The sequence below is a fragment of the Phymastichus coffea genome, unplaced genomic scaffold, assembly GCF_024137745.1.
Source record: "Phymastichus coffea isolate CEN01 unplaced genomic scaffold, Cenicafe_Pcof_1.1 PCOF00047, whole genome shotgun sequence".
NCBI lineage: Eukaryota > Metazoa > Arthropoda > Insecta > Hymenoptera > Eulophidae > Phymastichus > Phymastichus coffea.
This window is the reverse complement of record NW_026706858.1, coordinates 672,892-692,740: the sequence shown is the minus strand read 5'-3', so window position 1 is coordinate 692,740 and position 19,849 is coordinate 672,892. Positions and strand designations below refer to the sequence as shown.

General features: G+C 45.4%; 1 protein-coding gene across 2 annotated transcripts in view; it reads right to left on the bottom strand.

Moving 5' to 3' along the window:
* The window catches only part of LOC131665006 (pseudouridylate synthase RPUSD2-like), an 89,672-nt gene extending 70,185 nt beyond the window's left edge, over window positions 1-19,487 (bottom strand). Inside the window, exons 1-2 of one of the 2 annotated variants that reach the window (XM_058936574.1) lie at window positions 19,411-19,487; window positions 18,764-19,018 (exon numbers count right to left, since the gene is read on the bottom strand). In XM_058936574.1, coding sequence (XP_058792557.1) covers window positions 18,764-18,907 — 144 coding nt within the window. In that variant the 5' untranslated portion in view covers window positions 18,908-19,018; window positions 19,411-19,487. The remainder of the gene's footprint in view (window positions 1-18,763; window positions 19,019-19,410) is intronic. The other variant, XM_058936577.1, reaches the window with a different exon arrangement.
* Window positions 19,488-19,849: the final 362 nt, after the last annotated feature.

Sequence of the window (19,849 nt, the reverse complement as noted above, 5' to 3'; positions counted from 1 at the left end):
AGCTGCAGCTTTTTTCCGACCTAATGGCTAGCAGCCCAACAAAATTACAATGGCTACGGACGTCAATGAAGAAGCTACTCTCCTAATCAAAACCTCCGAGCTCGATCAATTCTCTGCTGCCTCGCCACGCCTCTGCCGTCATTTCGCTAAGCTGACTGCTATTTGAAATCGATAGAGGAACTTTGTTCGGTGTAATAAACATAAGCGTCTTAGTCTTTCTAATCTTTTAGCTACCTTAGTGCTTCGAGAATTTGCCAATTAGTCGAATTTGCCTGACTTCGGAAAACTGTTAGATGCTCTCCCGCGAATTTTGATCATTCTAGTATCTATAAAAGTCTTATTATTCCAGCTTGTCAAAAAATTGTTTTCAATTATTTCAAACTGTAGGCCAAGTTTGCATTCCGAATTCGACTGTCGGCTGACTAATAGAACCGACAGAATGACCCTACTACTGAATTTATTAATGAATTACCAACCAGTCGCGACGCGCGACGCGACAGTTAGCTTTTCAAAGTTCCCTTCCTCGTCCCGCCAAGCTCTCCGGCTTTTTGGAGGATGTCGAAATTTGCGGCTTTCTCGAAATAGCCCGACTGTTCTTTGTCCATTTCTCTCCTCTCTCGCTGAGCGACAGGGCCAATTTCTTGCTAGACGCATTTATCTCACCTGCCAATTGTACACTGATGCGTCGAGCCAAGAGGCATAATAACATAACAGGCAGAACTGTGGTTGCGAAGAACAAGTGTACATCGTCAGAGCGAAAAAAAAGAGCATAAGGACACTGCGATTCATCGATCTGCTTCATTTTGCCGTCTGTAAAGGCTGCGCCTTTGACGCCGCGGAGTAGGGTTTACCATTCACTGTAGCGTCGAGATATACTGGGCATCGAGCTCATTTTTCTCCGCCGTCTTTCTGCCCGCGATAAAAGTCGAAGGGCGACAATTACATCTGACAGTGCTTGCAAACGCAGCGAACACAGCGAACCGGCGAAACTCAGGAAACCGGAAGCGACGCGGACGCGTCTCGCATTGTCGACTCTGGAACAATTAGAAAGCTGGAGGGAAGCTCGCAGCGGGTGCGCCGAGACAGGTTAGCGGCATTGCAATTACTAAGCAGCCAGAGCTCGAGTCCGAAATCCTTGCGCTCCGCTGTTCCGCGTGCGTCGCACAGTGGCGCGGATCATGGAATATGTGGAGCACCTATAAGCGAATTACTCTGGCGTCTCTCTCCGGCCGGCAATTGGTATTTATAGCTCTCGGGCAAGGCGCGCGCGTGCACGCGTGGCCCGGGACGTCTCCGCGCAGCCCTCTTTTCTCGGCACAAAAGCCTTTTGAGACCTGTTGCCCCGCCGCTAGCCGCCGACTCGTCTTATATTTTATGCCTCTCGTTCTCGCCAACTTCGCTTCGCGGTGAATGGCTTCTTTCCCCTCTCCCTGCCCCCCCCCTCTCTCTCTCTCTCTCTCTCTCTCTCTCTCTCTCTCTCTCTGTTGCGTAACACTGCACAAGCGGATCTCGCGGGGTTCCGGCTGCCTTGGAGGATGCGTCTCGAGATCTCGACTACTGCTGCCGTCCGTTCATCGCGTATGCAAGCGAAGAGTTTGCGAGAGGACGTGAGACGAATGCTTCTCAAGTCGATTTCGTTGTCGGGCTTCTCGCTCGAGAGTCACTTATTCGAAGCCCATAGCCATCAAGGCATAACGCTCGTTTGAGCGTCAAATACGGCGCCAATGGAAAATGGCATAGACGAGGTATAGCGCAATAGAGCGACTCCAACGTCAGTCGATTTAGAGAAAACGGCGTCGAACGCCGGTACTCCAATTAAAAGTTCGTCCACGGGCAGCTCCGCGAAACGAAATATTGGTCTGTCGTTTGGCTCAGTGCGACGCGCGTCAAGCGAAACATTCGAAAAAGCGATGCCATACAACGCGCTCGTTAGGCGAAAGCCCGCGTATTCTTAGCTCGAGCAAAATCCTCCACCTCGGCGCCACAACAACAACAACGCGCACGAAGGCGAAGCGGCGGTGCGTTCCTTGACCGACCGCACGCCGCCGCCGGCTATGGCAAATTGCTCGATGGCAACAGAAGACGCGTCTCCCCCCTTGGTGCCCTCGACGTTTAATCGACCGCTTGCTCGCCTCTTCTCTCACTGCTGCCTTCATCGGAGGATGTTTATTGCGGAATCGTTCGTCCGACCTTGTAGCCAGTGCTCGGGGCTTAGTGACGCCGAACCTCGGCGATCGAGGCGTACTTGTCACCTGTGTATGTACACTAATTTTGGCGCGGGGCAGCCTGTGAGATTCGATGAAAACCAGGTGAATCGCAATCTTGAAAAAGGAAATGGCAGAACTCCTAGCGCGCGTGTCTTAACATACTAATCACTGAGCAAGTCGCACTCGACGCTCGCCTCTCTTTGAAAAAAATAGTACGGCTCACATGTCGAAGACGGAAGCCCGTGGCGAACGCGCGTTTTCATTAGTCGGAGCTCCGAAGCGTAATGCACGCGCACGAGTGAATGGCTTTGGCTCTCCTATAGTCCTTGAACGGCCGACGCTTTTTTTTTTTCACTCGGGCAGCGCAGCGAGACCTGAGCGTTTTGTATCGCCGAGCGATGATATGCATCGGGGGCGAACGATTGATGGCGCAAAAACCATCGCAGCGTGAATGAAAATGACATAATTGGAAAGAAAGAGGGAGAGGTTGGTTCTATTGTGCGAGAGATGGCTGTTGAACTATGGTGGCATTTCAATTGAGAGTGAAGTTGTCTACGGAAAATTGAGCGGTGATTGAGTTTCAAGCGAAGTTATGGCTCATTTCAGCGACAGTTAGAGACTAGGCAACAAGTGAAAAAGGCTCTACAGATTTTTGAAGGATGCATGAGGTACTCTCGGTAAAAGGAGCACAAGCCCAAGGTAAGCGCTTGGACGAGTTTCGCGAATCTCCAAAAAAGGTGGCTTGGTCGACGCATCGAAGGTGCGATTTGCGCTGAAACGCTGATACGTCGGGAAAGCCCCTGCGACATTGTAATCGAAGCGCTAGCAGTGGCAAAGCAAACATCACGTAGGCGCAACGGGGATAAAACAAACGCGAAATAGCCTGGAAAGCATCTAAAATTAGGTACGACTATACAAGCGAGTGGCGAAGCTATCGATCAATCAACCGGCACATCACGTACAACCCTGACTCGGTTTTGCTCGCTCGCTCGCTCGACAAATAATCTCGAGTCTCTCGCGGCCGACTAGGTGTATCTGAAGGAAGCGATCGACGTTATCACGCCAAAGGCAGAAGCAGCACCGAAATCGGCAATATGGGTCAACGGGTTAATCGCCGAAAGAACCAGCAGATTGGCGAACGGCCCCTCGAGCCCCAAAACTTTCTGGTTCAAGGCTGCGCCCCTCCTCTCTCTCTCTCTCTCTCTCTGCCGTTCATTTTTCTGCTCGCGCAAAGAGAGCTGAGAATCGGAGCCGCTCTTGCCAGCTTCCTGCGGTTGCCTCTCGCGCAAGGTCGCGCGCCGCCTCTATTTTTGCGACACGCTGATGCCAACCGACGACCCGTAGGCGAACGTTCGCGCGAAACGGAAGCGTTCTCGCGTGCGACGCGCTCGCCAATTCATATCGCCGGGCTTCGGCCCTTCGTCCGATCGGCCTGCAGCGGCCAGACGTTCGTCCTCATTGGCCAATCGCAAAACCCTCGCGTTGCACTAAGCTGAACTTGAATCTCGCGCGAGGTCGTATTATTATAGCGCAAGACGTTCGACCGCTCCGCCACGTTTCTTTCTCAGTCGTCCGACGATCGGCGATCTCTTTCTGGAAGCGACTGCGCCTGCTGCAACCAGGCCTTAACCGAACACCGCCTTCGGTCGCCTTCGGTGTTGCAACGTTTTCTCGCGTCGAGACACATCTGTTCTGGCGTTCTTCGGTAATTGACAAGTCCGCATTCTTCCAACGGCCTTCCCGAGATCGCTTAGACCGACGAATCAAATCACACGCGTTCGATCGCTGTGAACGGCAACGCCAGCGGCCGAGACGATAAAGCTCGAATTCGCCCGTCGGGCCGCGAGGCACGCCGATCGCGGCCAGCGCGTCCGTGCGCGCGGAGGGGCAAACAGCGAGAAAGCAGCTGGCTCCGAGGAGCGCGCGTCCTTTCAGGCGGCCGTGCGATCGGCGCGAGAAAAGCCGAGTGCGCTTAAGCGGATGCGCGCGCGCGCGCGCGTGCGTACGTGTGCGATGCGTTACGCAAGAGCCAAAGACGAGGCTCTTGCCAGGGGCGAGAAAGCGTCTGGCGTCTGCTGCCGCTCGGATCGCGCAATTGACCCGCTTTGCGGTCTCGGCCGACGATGCTGCGACGACCGGATTTCAACGCTTATTCCACTCGCCTTCGCAAGCATTGCCGCCTTGTACGGCCGCGGATCGCGCTTGTCCGATTTGTTCTTCTTTATTTGGCGTCGCGACGCTCGGCGCGAGCTTCGCAAATCCACCTCGCCAGAGAGTGCCAGCCGAAGCGACGATTGCCGATTGTCGAAAGCGGGTTCGTCCGCCGACGCGTTGCACCGCGGCGTGACGAGCACAGGGAACGAGAGCAAGTGCAACGGTGGCGAACGCGCGCGATCGGCAATGACGTGGCTCGCTTGAAAAAATAAATAAGGCGGCGAGGCGACAACAGGGGACGGGCGAGCGATGTGCCGACATTGCAAAAATACAGAACTATATTCAGCAGGCCGTTTAAGCTCTTGGCGTTAGGCGAGAGCGCATTTGGGCGAGGCGAGGCGAGGCGACGACGGCTCGCTCGCGCGCGGGCCAACGCGAGGGCTTACGTAAGCGTTTTTGTACCGACGTCTATTTCGAGAGCATCTTCGCCGCCGAAACCTTTAAACTTGTGCGCGTTGTTCTACGAGAGAACGCCACGTGAGAACGCCTGTCCTTTTCTATATCCGTAACTGTGGCTCGCCGAGCGACTTTATGGGCGCCGCCTTCGTCTTCACCGCTGCCGTCTTCTCGTCAATCAAACGCCAAAACCCGAGCGCTTCGGTCAATTCACGTTCGCGCCTTTTATTCTTTTGCGCGTGCTGTTGACGGCCGCTCCGTCGCGTGGTTCGTGCTACGCTGCGAACCGGACCTTATCCGCCTTATCGCGTATCCAGGCATCTTTGCTAGATTAATGATCACTGACATTCACATTTTTCATGGTTTTCGAATGAGACTACAGCTCGCTAAATAGCTTTACCGTCAATAAAATTAACAAGTCGTTCGTCTCACCTCGTTACTTTCGATTTCGTTCAGTTGCATGACAGAGGCACGCGCGTCGCGAGCGAAAATGAAAATGTCACTGGCGACAACTCCCAAAATAGTCCTTGGGACGCGCACGCCTCAATTACATAATCTCCGAGCAGCGCGAAAAAGCGGCTTCCGCGTGGTAGCTTACAAAAAGGAACATGGAATGCACTCGTTCACGGTCCATTTGGCGAAGGTTACGCCACGCACAAAGAAAGCCAGACCAAGCTGCACGAAACTTTCACTCGTCAGGCTGTTGCTACTGTTGCTGCTGCTGCTGCTGCTGCTGCTGCTGCTGCTGCCTGTCCGAAGGTCAACCATTCCGAGATAAGCTAATCAAGGCTTCTCCAATTGTTGCGTAACGGCAATTTACATTCGACGCTATAGTAATAGAATCGAATTTCTCTTTGTTCGCGGAACAAAAGTGTGTCGTAATCGCCGGTCTGCCTTCGCTTACTGTGCCAGTTGCGCGACTAATCAACGGAGGAGTATCGGCGAAAGTCCCTGATTTTCCGCTGACTGCGCGTTGCCAAGATGCAATTATTAGCATTTTGACTCTACGCGCTGGAAAACTCAGCCTTTCTTGTGTAATCAATTCCTCGCAGTTAGGCTCGCTAAGTGCAGTTGATCAGGCAGTCGCGCCAAATGAGATTCGCGAAGGGCAGCGTACAAGTGACGCTCCGCCGTTGAATCAGCATAGTTCCACTCGGCTGACCGGAAATCGGTCCCCAACTGCCGCGCTTCCGCCGGACTTGTGCCCGGCCAACTTGCGCTCGTGATGCCTGCTTTTTTTCTCGTTTCTATTCGTCGGCTCTTTTTCCTTTTCTTTCGCCATTCACGCTCTTCCGCTGGCGCTTTACTCTTCAAGCTTGCTGTCATAAATACGGCAAATGGCGCTTGATAATAATTTTAGAAGAGAATTGCCGCTGACTGCCATCCATTATCGCTATCGCGATATCGTTTTTAATGCAATTCAATGAAAGTCGGAACGAATGTGGAAGACGTCACAAAAATAATGCATTTATGCGCTATCGCTAAAAAACGCACGTTCTGTTGTGAAGAATATTTTATTACGATTAATACTTGGGACGCGTCGTCGGTGACGCATCGGCATACGTTGCACATCAAATTCAAATAGCTTCCAGTCAATTTGCAAACACAGTGAAATTGAAAAGTTTCACCATCATTTGCCGATATCTCGCTAAGTGATCGCAACGTCCATGTTTTTCTCTGGCGAGAGTCAATTATTGGAAAAAAACTATATCGTTTATAGCAAGTTTAAATGTTGATTGAAAGTTTTAAGACACGGTGGATCAATCATACGCCCCCTAAGATTCTTAATATTTGTAAAAATCATTTGTCGATTGGTGCTGGAAAAATCTTTCGCTGCGACGAATTTATCATGAAACTGAATTACTACGCCGGACTAGGATTTACGTGAGTCACGGTAGCGAGAATCTTAGTTTGGAAAAGGGATTGACTTTGGTATTTTGAGTTATCGATCGGCACAACTGAAGTACAACGTGTACATCTCGCCGAATTCAAATAGATAGCTTATGAAATTGCTCGTTGTACGCGCTCCACCATTATCTGCAAATAGTTTCGTGACGTCGAAAAATTAATCAATCGTGATGAAATTGATTATTTATAGCAAATGTAAGGAGGGACGCGGAAAAGCTGTTTGTTTGGCAAACCAAATCGAAGGATCGTTTGTCAAGGAGAGCTTCGAGTGTGGCACAAACGGATGCAAAATCTGCGTAAACATTGCCGGTCTTTATTAATTTAAGGGCGACGCATCGGCATTGCGCGCGTACATCGATGGGAGCAGCGAGCAACGCCGAGCGTGGCTGTAAAGCGTTCGCAGCGATATCTCTGAATGTCGTTTTGCGTACAGATCCGCGCGTTTACAACCCACTAAAATCCGTGCGCGCGTGCACGCAACCACTCGAGCACCCTTTTACGAGTGGTGCTTGGAGGGGAAAAAATAGAGGAGCAGACGAGAGATCGGAAAACGATTTCCCTGGCGGAGCTAAAGTTCGTTCGAGTTGTACTGACCCTCGAGACGCCGCGGAGGCAAACATCGAGAGCGCCAAAATCCATATCGACAGGCTGACTGGGAGAAAGGTAGGGGGGTTTATCGGATGCCGATATTATGCGCGAGTCCGCGTCTCGCTCCAGACTCGCGCTTCGTCTCGCCACCTCGCTGACAGCGCACGCGTGCGCGCGCTAATGCCGCTTTCGTGTAGTTCGCGAAAAAACAGTCGAAGGAAATTACCGAACGTAAAATTTATCGGGCTCACCTGCACACTCTTAAAAATAACGACTGCGAGCAAGGTCTGGCTTGGCTACGTTCGTCCGCGGAGGCTTGTACTCCAGAATGTTTTTTCCTTTTTCAATGCGTCCTCGTATGATTACATTATCGACCGCTTCGCGTACAATCAGCTCGCCCGACAGTTTCCGTCTCAGTCTTACAATCATCCGTTACTTTGCGTTGTCCCAATGACTTTCGTGTTGTCATCGACTGTACGACAATGACAATGAAACAAAATGAGGCTTGTCGACTGACCCGTCACGACTAAACTCTTGCCTTTCAGCGATACCGTCGTTTCAACTGCCGAAATGACCCACAGAGAGCAAAAGCCAGAGCTGACGCTTGGATAAATGGCCGCATCGCGAATCGTTTTCAACGCATCTATGCGTCTAAAGACGAGCATTCGTGCGGCGAAAAACAGGGGAAGGGGGAAAGAGGGAAAAAGGGGGGGAGGGGGAAAGAGGCAAAGAGCCAACAAAAGAGATACTGCAAAAAAGACATTTTTTTACGTTGCACTGCGGCAGGTTTTACGGTCGGATCGCGTGTGAGCGGGAGGCGCGCGACCGCAGCGAATCAATATTCTAATCGTGCCAAACCCTTTGTGTGGGTACGGGTGTGTGTGTGCGTGTGCGTTTGTCTCGGCCGCTGTCGCTACGCAAACTATTTGAAAAGCTGCACTTAATAATGGAATACTTGTGCACGTAATGAATCGCGCATAATTTTCAGGGGCCGGCCGTGCGCATAAAGAGTTTCGCGGGGTAAATTTTGCGTTCGATATAACGTGGAGTCTGGAAATAGTTTGCCGCTTACATTGTTTGAGTTGAATAGCTGACGCCCACTGATTGGCTATCGACGAGCTGATGCCGAGAGTCATCGGTTCGTCCTGCCGGAACTCACGTCCCATATTTCGCGTTCGATCCTATTGAACAGCCTGATGGAAATGCTCGTTAAATAACTTTTTCAATGAGACTTTTTTGGGCTCTATTTGACTGACGTACACTTGTGAACAATTTGGTTTTTCAATATGCCTCGTCCAAGTAAATACCACGGCAAACGGCGGATAGTCCCGAGTGAAGCATCGTTGCGCAGTGAATTTATACCTCGAGGGATAAAAAGGCCGTGGATGCCGAGCTGGCCCACGTGTTCCAATTCAGTTGTAAGAGACAAGAAGCATTTTACGCACGTATTGATTAATACTAACTTTCATGCAATTTTCAGTGGGGCTATCACAAACGTACTCCGATTTTCATGGCTATCCAACGGATGCCAAAATAATTCCGCACAGGGCTGCTAAATATTCAGGCAAGTTTAATAGATACGATATAAAATTTACGAGTCCGTTAAATTTCCGAAAACGCGGAGATTATAAAGCGCCGGCATTGTGCATCGCAATTAAAATTCTCCATTGTACTTTGAGTAGCCATCAATTAAATATCTGCCTTACGCGCGATGTCCGTAGAAGGCGTGCAAATTGTTAAATCTTCAACCCCTAAAGAGATTGAATTTTCAAATGTCTCTCTTGCAAAAGAGAATCCGATCAACTTACAAAGCCAATACACTTGAGCTCCGGCCGGGGCCCGCTTATCGCGCAATAATACGAAAGGTGAGGGCGTATATTGCGCGCCCCGCTGGCCGGAATCAATTAAAAGGGGCTATTAAAAACTGCATTTTTCACGCACCGTCAAATTTATCGACTTTTGCGCGGTGAAATTTTGTTTTACCTCTACCATCTCCTCTTCCTCGTGATCGAGTGTGCGTCATTATTACACACGCGCGATTTACTCGAGATTCACTTTTTCAAATTATTGCGTGCACGTGTTCGTTCATTCATCGGCTGAACCTTTGCTCTCGAGTAACTCGATCAATGTTTCTGGATTTTTCCGGATTATGAAGGAACCGGTCATTATACTTTACGGCCTTCAAGCTTGTTACGCTGTATATTTCCTTATTTTATTGCGTTCGTCAAAGTAATCTACATTATTCATGCGCTGATTTATATTTTGAGCAAAGGCGTAATAAAAATTCTCGTTTAATTTGCAGAAAGATAGAACTTGCTGAATCGTGATTCCCTCGCTGAAAAATACGGATATCAATGAGATCGTTTATAAAGTGGGCATTATTTTATGCAAAAGTCAACCTTTTTTAAAATATTCTACAGGTCTACAGATACCTACAGAGTAAATCAAGATTACTAAGTTTAACCATAAAAGAACGACTTTTAAGAACGTTGAAAAATGTGAAATCTTCCACGCTATTGGTCGATAAAAAATATGCACGTTGGTGTTGAAAGGTTTACGTCGATAAGAAAGTCTATTCAGTACTTTCTGAAGAATTTATTAAATATATCATAGCATTGTGCGGTCAATGAAAATATTACACAAGTATGAGGAAATGACAGTGGAATGATTTAATTTGCAACGAGGAGTGAGCGTAGACTTTCGGTTGGCCTCTCTATAGAAGCAAGTCCCTCGCCGTGAAAAAGCCAAATCTCTGCTCGTTTTTCAACGACAGTAGCGCGACGTAATTTAATTAAGCGGGAGCGCCGCGGCTCTCGGAAATGGCGAATAATGCTTGCTCTTGGCGATTGGCGGGCGCGGCACACGCGAACTTCGCGTCAGTAAAGGTCAGGAGGTTTATTTTTGCACTGATCGCGACCGATCGCTTATCTGCCGATACATTTGTCATTCCGAGCTAAATTGAAAGGACCGAGCAATCGCTTCTGTCAGAATTGAGATTTACGCGGGCCGAATGGCGAATTAGTCGGAGGTGCAACCAAGTTTCGATGAATAATTAGTGAATCGCCAAACTTTGGTGTCTTTACAGGCTAAGCTGGCAAGGAAAGCAACTTTTCTGTCCAACATTTGAAAAACAAAAAGTAGGCATAACTTGGGAAAATTAAATACATTAGCAGAGCCGACTTTCGAGAGCAGACTCCGGTCCACCGATGAAAAACTCGGAAAAGGCCAATTTCAACGGCAGCTCGAAGCAGCAGCTGGGACTTTGAAATAAATACGAGAAAGCTCCTCCAGCTCGAGAAATATGTTTTAACGAAGAGAAAAAGAAGCATAATGGACCGAATAAACTTGGCTGACCTAATTTATAACTTTTCCTCGGTTCAAACGATCCTACAACTCAAACAGTCGTCGCCTCTGAATCTGCAACGTTAATTTTTAATGAAATTTCCCAGTCGAACGTTTCGAGTACCGAACGTCAATTGATTGAGCATTCTGCAAGGACGAGATGTGCGAGCGGCTTCGTGAATTTGCCTGAAGCGCGCGCGCATCACATTTACTTGGCTGCGATCGGAATAGTTAATCAATCGAAACGGCTCATGACCTCCGCGGACGCAGCGTCATCGTTCGATGCTAGCGAGAACTCGCTCTGGCCGCTCACTTACGTGAGCCTCCGCTATTAGTTGTTCCTCGCAACAACGACCAGACCTTCCGCGAACTAATTTCAGAAAAGAGCAAGATAACGAGCAGAGAAAAAAACGCTGACTCGCCGCGTGGCCGCAAGACCGGAGAAAAGTGGGCTAAACTAGAACAGCGGCGACTGATAAGCGAAGAGCTGTGTGATCAGGGCCATCGGTGCGAGAAGCCCTCCGAACACATGGCCGCTAATTAACGTGCAGATAAGACGCCGCGCAAAGCCGCACTCGACTTTCCCGCTGATTCGCACAGAGCTTTTCTCGTGCAGACAGCCGATGACGGGGCGACGCGCGGATCGATGAAAACTCGACTTGCATTCCTGAAATACCGCGCGTTCGCCGCTGGATTTGTGGCCTTTGAGTCGCGTGAGAGCGCTCGGCGCAATAACGTCAACGAATTGCCCGCCTGGGCTGGAGGTGCATGGGCTGGAGGTGCATCCTAAGGTGACAGCCGGAGGCTAAGTTTGGATAGCAATGACAGTTAGGGGAATATTTTCGGGGAACAAATATACTTTCTCTTCGGCAGTTACTGTTATGAAAATAGAAATGCCGTCGTTACGGGCCACAGACGATTCCCTGTGCACTCATCGCGTAACCAGATCTGCGCTGTAGAACGGCTCCAACGACACTTGATTGGCATTTACTCAAAATTACCAGCTAGCATTTGGTTATGCACGAGTTCGCAAAATATTCGCACGACAGACTAAGACCAAGACTAAACGCCTCTTGTCTTGCGACAGCACGATATTTGTCTATTAAAACCTTCGACACAAGTCAGTTCGTAGAAAGGCAATCAAATAATGTGCGTTTAAAAAAAATTGGAGAAAGCTCTGGAAGCCCAATCAAGTGGGAATGGTGAAACCGTAGGCTAAAGTTTGCAAGCATTTGGCGTTTGTTCTCAATTTAACTCTTTTGATGCGCACGGTAGATCGTAAAAACGCATCTCCCTTTGGTACATTCTTTGCCAACAGGAAACACGACAGCCAGAGCGTAACGCTCAATAACATGAAAAAAGTGCCATGTGGAAAAGTTAGGCTGTGGGTTGATAACATCGTCGCGGTTTCCATACTTTTTCCGTGCATTCAAAGTCAAAGATAAACGAGGTTCGCGGTGGTGCATTCACTTACAGCGAAATTATTATATTCCACAGTTCCCCGAGATAAATTTGCCGGCACAATATTCGCGACGCTTTAGGCACACTGTTGCTGCAAGAAAGAAAGCGGCCAATCCCGCGAGATGCGTTGAATAATGTAGATGATGTCCGGTAAAGCGCGGGCCGCACTGTCCGAAATTATTCAATTAGCACGTAAATAAATTCGCACGCTCGCAGTAGTCTCGAAGAAAGAGGCGAGGACGAGTCCGGCGAGATTGGCTCATTATAGCAAAGGCGTCGAGCCGAGCATAATAATCGCCGCGGCTTCCGTCGCGCGCGCAGTGTCTGGCGGCGAACTTTGCGTTAAGTGGCACGCCAGCAAAAAGACTGCGAAGCTCGCCACCTTGGGATAAGGCGCGCGAGCGCGAGATTCTGCATTTACAGCAGCGCCGAAAATGCAAGTGGAAGCTCGGCTCCGCGCGCATAACTAATTAACAGCTCGCGCGTGCACTCGCACACGCACCTGCACCGAAATAGAGGAGGGTCAGACTTGGTTGGATAATTATAAACGGCGGCGGCGACGCCGACGAGGCTTGCAAGCCGACAATGACGCTGAATTCCATTTAGCGTTTCTCGATTTTCCTGCTGTTGCTGCCGCTGCCACTGCCGCTGCCTGCTACGCTTCGTAAATCAAACGGAAATGTATTGCTCCGCGCGGCACTGCAGCTAGGGTATATTATGGCTCTTCCTCTCTCTCTCTCTCCCTCCCTCCCTCTTTCGCTCTCTGAATGTTAAATAGAAAAGTCCTGCACGTCTGGGCTACAACTGAAATATGCTAGAGTACAGCATGGCTTTTTTTATTAAAGCTTGCAGTATCGGATTCGACTCAACTCCATTTTTTTCAGGCTTTCGTGGATCGATTGAGAGCATTTATATAGCGATTCACTTTGTTGCGGAAGATTCTTGCTTTCACTTGAGAAATCTCGAAACGCGTACACTACATTTTTAAATACAGTGTACATCGACCTACTTTGAATTTACTAAAGCTATTTTCTGTTTGTAATTTTTTTCTAAACAATATTTTTCTCAACCAAATATCGAATTCGTTGGAAATTTTCGATGTGCACAGTAGGTATATTTTTTTAAATATAACTGAAATTTACAACAACAAAAATTAACAGTTTGCGGTGTCAATAGTAAAAACTTAAAATGCAAGGAATAATTTGGTGTGTTACTCGAGGGTCAATACCTTGGTGTGTATTTACTGATAAGAACTGATGGCACACCAAATAACATTGATTCTAATTTACTACCTAAAGTATCTGTCGACATGAGGAAACTACACGGCATTTACACCAGTTCTATCCTTGAAGTTGTACGTCAGCATAAGTACCGACTTGTATATATAACTAGTGTCTCTATTAGCTTCTTTCTATAAAAAAAAAATAATCCATCCCTAGTGCGAGATAATCACGAAGGTAGCAGCAGGTAGAAGGTTGCATGTCAACACACCTACCGATTTGTATTGTACGAGTAGTATCTGCATCAGCTGTCATATCTGCTTTACAAAGTTGCCAGTCCAGTGACAGCCGCATGGAGTCGCGCGGGAAAATCAGCAGACTCGCGACTTCGATTTCCAGTTTTCACGGCTGCGCACGACCAGCTTCGCGAAGCTGCACGAAGCCGCACGGACATCTGCATTCGTGAAATATCTATGAACAAGATAGCGAGCGACCAACAGTTAACAGTAACACGGCTGCGATGCGGGGTTCGGCTGGACAGGCACTTTCACTGATTACTCCTAGGCTCCATTGCTCTTGTCTCGTTCAAAAGTACATCGATAGCGCGAGGATTAAAAAGAATATGCCAATATATTTGATCACTTAAATTTATGCACTTTTCCATTTTTATGTTTATTTATGTTTTTTATATTTGTATTACCAAAGTATCGATGCTGTCCTGGACTCATTCTTTGTCAACTCTTTTCGAATGTCATCGTGCAAGAAACGTTTAACGAATATACGAACATGTTCCTAAAAAAGTTATCTAACCTCCGCCGCAAAGCTTTTAATGTTTTATAGCTGATCTACATATTTTTATGTGCTGACAAAGACGAAAGATGACACCTCCATCGTTAGAGAATCATTTTATGGACATTTCAAAATTTGTATCGATTACAATAAACAGTAAACTACATTATAATATTATTGAAGACAAAGACGCGTCGCTGACTAAACCGTTTATAATAATGAGCAATACGTTAATAGATTGTGTAGTAATATACCACGTTCGGTGAGAACCTCGTTATAGAGAAAAGCTATTCTACTAACATAGTAATAGCATACTGCAACAGACCGTATGTTCTTATAGTTGCCATCGAAAAAGCTCATTTATAATCATAACTTTGCTGATTTGCACCGTAATTATAATTTTTATGATATCACATGCCTTTAAGATTTCCCAGACAGAGTGGATATTGAAATATTGGTTACAAAATTTATTAAGTTTGAGTGTTTCTAAGATAACCTTTGATTCATGAAGGAATAATTTTCTTGTCAATCGGTATTCTCTATATGATTATAGGTAATGGAATTAAGTCGATGTCACTCTGATTAATTATTTCGCTAGGGTTTGGGATAATGCTTGGAATTTTCGATGCTGAATATATACATTACGATACTGTAAGACTAAACGTATTACTTTTCGAATCCAATGAGGATGGAGAAAAGTAAACATGTAACATTTAATATTTAATAACGTTTATAACGTTCAAGCATTTTATGGTTGTATTATTGGGGTAGTTACATAATTAAAAGTCTAATTCAAACAATGATTTTTGGAAATTCGTTTCCATTATAAACCTATATGATGCTTAATAAGCCAGATTATTATGTAGTTGGAAAACTTAACTCATTCACAAGCTCATCAATCATTAACATAAAATGAGCATAAATGTTTCAAGCCAGGCAAGCATAAAAAGTAAAATTTTGGTGTAAACTGTTGATCGGTTAATCGCTTATCGAAACCGGCAAAAACATCAAACTACTGGGCGTACGAGTTAACCATATTTAGCCCATTACGTAATCTATCGTGTAACGTGGTGGTGGTGGTGGTGGTGGTGGTGGTGGTGGTGGTGATGGTGGTGTGGCGATTGATCGCGTTCTCTGAAAACGCTCAACTCTCTCGACTAGACAAACTCTCTCTCCCTCTCTCTCCCCCTCTCTCAGCGTCCAAGACCCGTTCCAGCTGCTCGGAGGCTATTTCGAGCGATGCACCGACAACTACGACAACGACGCGTCTTGCCTTGCTTCTCTTACTCTTGCTCTATCTGTCTCTCGATCGCGCTATACTGAAACACTTTCTCTCTCAATCTAATTTGTGAGAATTTGAACGGTTATTTTTGGATGCCATGGCTTTTCAACTCGCTTGGCCCATTCTGTCTGTCTGCAATGTGGTTTTTAGTTGTGTAAGGTCGCTTCTTCGTAGCTTCGGATTGTCGTTCTTTACAGATGTAATTTATGTTACTTCTGCATATAGTGGCATTAGATGACACGATCCATTTTACAGTAGCTTTCGTACGTACAACAGAACAGATCGCGCGATTACGCGCGATGCCAAATTAACCCTTCTATTCCGACCTTAAAAAAGTAAGCTTTGATTTTCTCTCCTAATAATATGAATATTGTTTACAGCGATAAATCTTTTCTTTTAAATTTGTTACTCAAAAAATCTCTGAAAGAACACGATATAATGTCTATCTTTTTCGACAAAGAGATTCAAGATGACAGGTGCACAAAGCCACAACATGCATTCAATAAAAACTCATTCAAGTTCACTCGTCCAACCAAGCGAATGCACACACCACTTTTTCAATCACTTTACGCGCAGTCATTTTTTCAGAGCCCTCAACCCGCCGCAGGGTTTGGCAAGGGGCAACGCACGCTCTTCAATCACCCCCGCCGTGACATATGATGTTTGATGTCTAATAATGTAAAACATTGTCGGCACCTCAATCTATCAAAGTCGAAATAGCCGCGGGGCGCGCAGAAATTCCGTAACGACGAGCCACCGCGAGAGACAAAAGTCAAGTGAAACTTCAAGCGAGAGCGCGATTTTCGCGGTCCATAAAACATCGCTCGCTCGCGAGAGGTGTCAAAACGCATCAGAATGCTCGCCGACAGTCGGGCACCTGCCTCGTCATTGCAAATATAGACTGCTCGCCTAGCGCGGCTTCTATGACTCAAGTGCGTTCGCCGTGTTGCTCCTGAGTGCACTACTAGACCTCCATTACTTCACTTTTAAGATACACTTGATTGATATACATCACCTTACACTTTGATTTTCTTCATTTTCAGCATTACTAATCATTATCAATATTATTTCACTCAAATTTGTTTGTTTTTTTTGTGCATGGCAGTTTTTCATTAAGTCAAGCGCCTGTGCGAGAGTGTGCAACTTATATTTCGATGAGAAGAGCGAGTTTCGTTACAAAATTGACGGTGCTTCAAAGGTCAAAACATTTGAAGTTTCGAATCATAACTTCAGCTTGAAAAAAGGAAAAATATAACAAAGACGTCTGAAAATAGACGCTGCTATAATTACCGGCGTAAAAATACCCACGTGATATATTTCTGAAAATGATTAAGATACAGAAGATTGTCTCCGAAGTGCGACGAAAAGACCAAGCCTTGCAAGCAGCAACAATTGGCTATCGAACTCGCCGCGCAACGCTCAGGAGTCGTTTCCCTGCAAAGGGAAAGAAAGCTGTGGCCTCGCGACAATAGCGTCGTAATGGCGCAGTGGAATCCTCAAAGGGCGGCGCCAGGGTTTCCGAAATGCCGGAGGGTTATCCGTCCTTTTGTACCGGTCGTGCACCACTCGCGACCCTAATATTTTCTATTCGTGTGGATTATTAATATATATATATATATGTATATATATACGTATATATACATACACACATATATATGTATACGAGGCCCCTTTAAACGACTCGCTTTCTTGGCATGAAGAAAACGCGGCTTCATGCTAATTCTGACGCAATGCTACATAAATTAAACGAGCTTGAAGGTTCACAATTCTAGCGAATCGCGCTCTGGTTAGCAATTTCGCATTGTCGTGCGATTTGTACACGCACGTGCCAGTATAAACACCGTACCGAGTGTGCTAGCTTGATTTTCGGTGCTCACAAATTATTCTCGTTGCGTCAAATTTTCATCTGCAACTTTCAATAGATCTTCACCAATTTTTGTGCAAGTTACCGTATCTGCTTCAAATTAAAGCTATGCATTTTTGAATGAAACAAATTTCCTTTTGTTCGGACAGAGTGTCACGGAGTCATGAACATATTGAACATTTTTAATAAACAAATTGCATGCTGCTCCGACATCAGGTTGAACAATAATTACCAAATTTCCATCGACTTCAATTTCAAATAACTTTCGATGAAGCTTAAAGCTGCTCAATTCCTAATAAAACGCAAGTACTTTCAGGGCAGGGCTATGAGAAATCACACCAAAATGCTATAGGTCATCTGCGGTAAAGATTAACATGAAAAGTGATTCATGGCAACACGCGCGTCTGCCGTCCAACAAACTTGGTCGCAAACCGGAGAAAGGACAGTCGACTTGGGAGCTGTAGGCGTCAAACTTCGCCAAGTCGCTGAAAGCCGAAGAAGACGCCTCCACTGCGGAGGAGAAAAGTAGAAGAGAGATAAGAAAAAAGTGTAGCAGATGCTAGTGGATGGCGCTCTGGTGCGCTGCACTGCGCTTTTCTCAACTCTCGGGGTTTATTTTAGGGACCCACTCTGCTCCGTTTCTCTTCTTCTTCTTCTTCGTCTTCTTCGTCTTCGTCTTCTTCTTCTTCATCTTCATCTTCTTCGTCTTCTACTTCTTCTTCGTCTTCTTCTTCTTCGGAGTAGTGATTGATAGCCATAAAGCACACGAGCGACGTCGGTTGCTCTCTAGGTAGGATATTTTCAGACATGCGGCATTGTCGTCTTCGTCGTCGTCGTAGCGGAGAGAGACCCCAAATTTGAGATGACCCGCAAGGATTTATGCGCGTATGCCACGGACTTTTCCGCGTCGCGCAGTTCATTACGCGAGTGACAAAAAAATCACTCACAATGTGTCGCGTTTGTTTTCACAAAGCACAATTAGACGAGCAAAGTGCCTTGCTAATTGTCTTTTTCCAACTGTGAATTTACATCTTCGTTAGGTGCTTGTGACGAAATATTAATTAATGGAATTCTGTATTAGCAATTACCATATGTTGAGCCATTGTATTCGATTTGTTATAGCATTGAAATACTATAAAAAAATAATACATACAGCAGCTAATTTAGTAGCTTATATGTCAATTGAATTAATATAACTTATAATGAAGTAGAAATCAAAAAGTTCGAATCCAGTGGTTGTTTATTCTTCCAATATATCTCAGAACTATTATAAATCATAACAACTGCAATACTTAGACAACTATTCAGAAAATCAAAGAATAGATGTACCAAAAATAAAAATTCAATTTTATATGAGCCCACAAAGAGAATTGTTTAGTCTTAGATTCTGCAGTAAAAGCTTGCCGTCTGGCATAAGCAAATATATGATGCTTGCATTGAATAGATAAATTAGGTTCCACTTAGACAAATGAATTAAATTTGACTGGCTTACCTCGTTGTCTGATGGTGGCTCTTCATAGTCTGACAGTGTATCCTTGAAGACAAAAATGCTGTTAGATGGGTCCAATTGTCGAGCATTGCCAAATTGCGTTTCTCTGTCAGATTGGCTCTGACTGAGCATTTTAGTTTCCACCATGCTTGGGCTTTGCGTAAACAGTACTTCAGATCTTAACCTCTTTGTTGGTGACAATAAAAAACGTTGCTTCTGACACAGTTTAACTAACTGATAGTATTTTAAATTGAAGACCTAAAATGTAAATGTTATTATTAATAGTAAAATTAGAAACTAACCTTTGTAAAATGCACAATTTAGCATGGAATTATTGATTATCTGTAATATTTTTTTAAAAATTAGCAGGATAAATGATTTCATAAATTTATTAATTAAATAATTAATTCTAATATTTACGACTAAATTAAAGATTTACTGCTTAATCCTCCGTCAAACAAAAAAATAGCTTAATTTTTAATTAATAAATTATCTCTAAAATAATATTTTTTCAAATTTACGAACACATGTGTTTATTGATAAGTTGAAAAATTGTAGGTTAAAATGCTAAATTCACTAAAATATATAAGTATGTATTGTTTTAACAAAAAGTACATCGAAACTCTATCTACGTAAACAAATAGACGTACTTAATTTCCTATTACTTTAAAAAACATGTATAGCTCGGTCAATTAATCAAAAACGTTATCTAGTAAAATATAAACTTACGGCATAATAAAACATAAGTAAACTATAAACACATGTATGTCATGTGTGTATTGTGACAGTAATTGACGAATCACAATATCACATAAACGTGGAATGGGTAATGATATACGAAATTGATCGGTGCTGCTCTCAAACGGTGATCATTGAAACCCTTGAACGAAAAGACGAGATAACAAAATTAATTCAAACTATAAAAATTTAACATTGACATTGATTATTTTGATAATACTGCTATATTCACTCGCAAGAATAAAATAAAATATTCTTCAAATCAAAATTGAAAAATCGATTTATTTATAAATACGTTTTTATGTTATCTATGTAGTTGATAATTCCAATTTACCGCCTTTATCCCTGGTT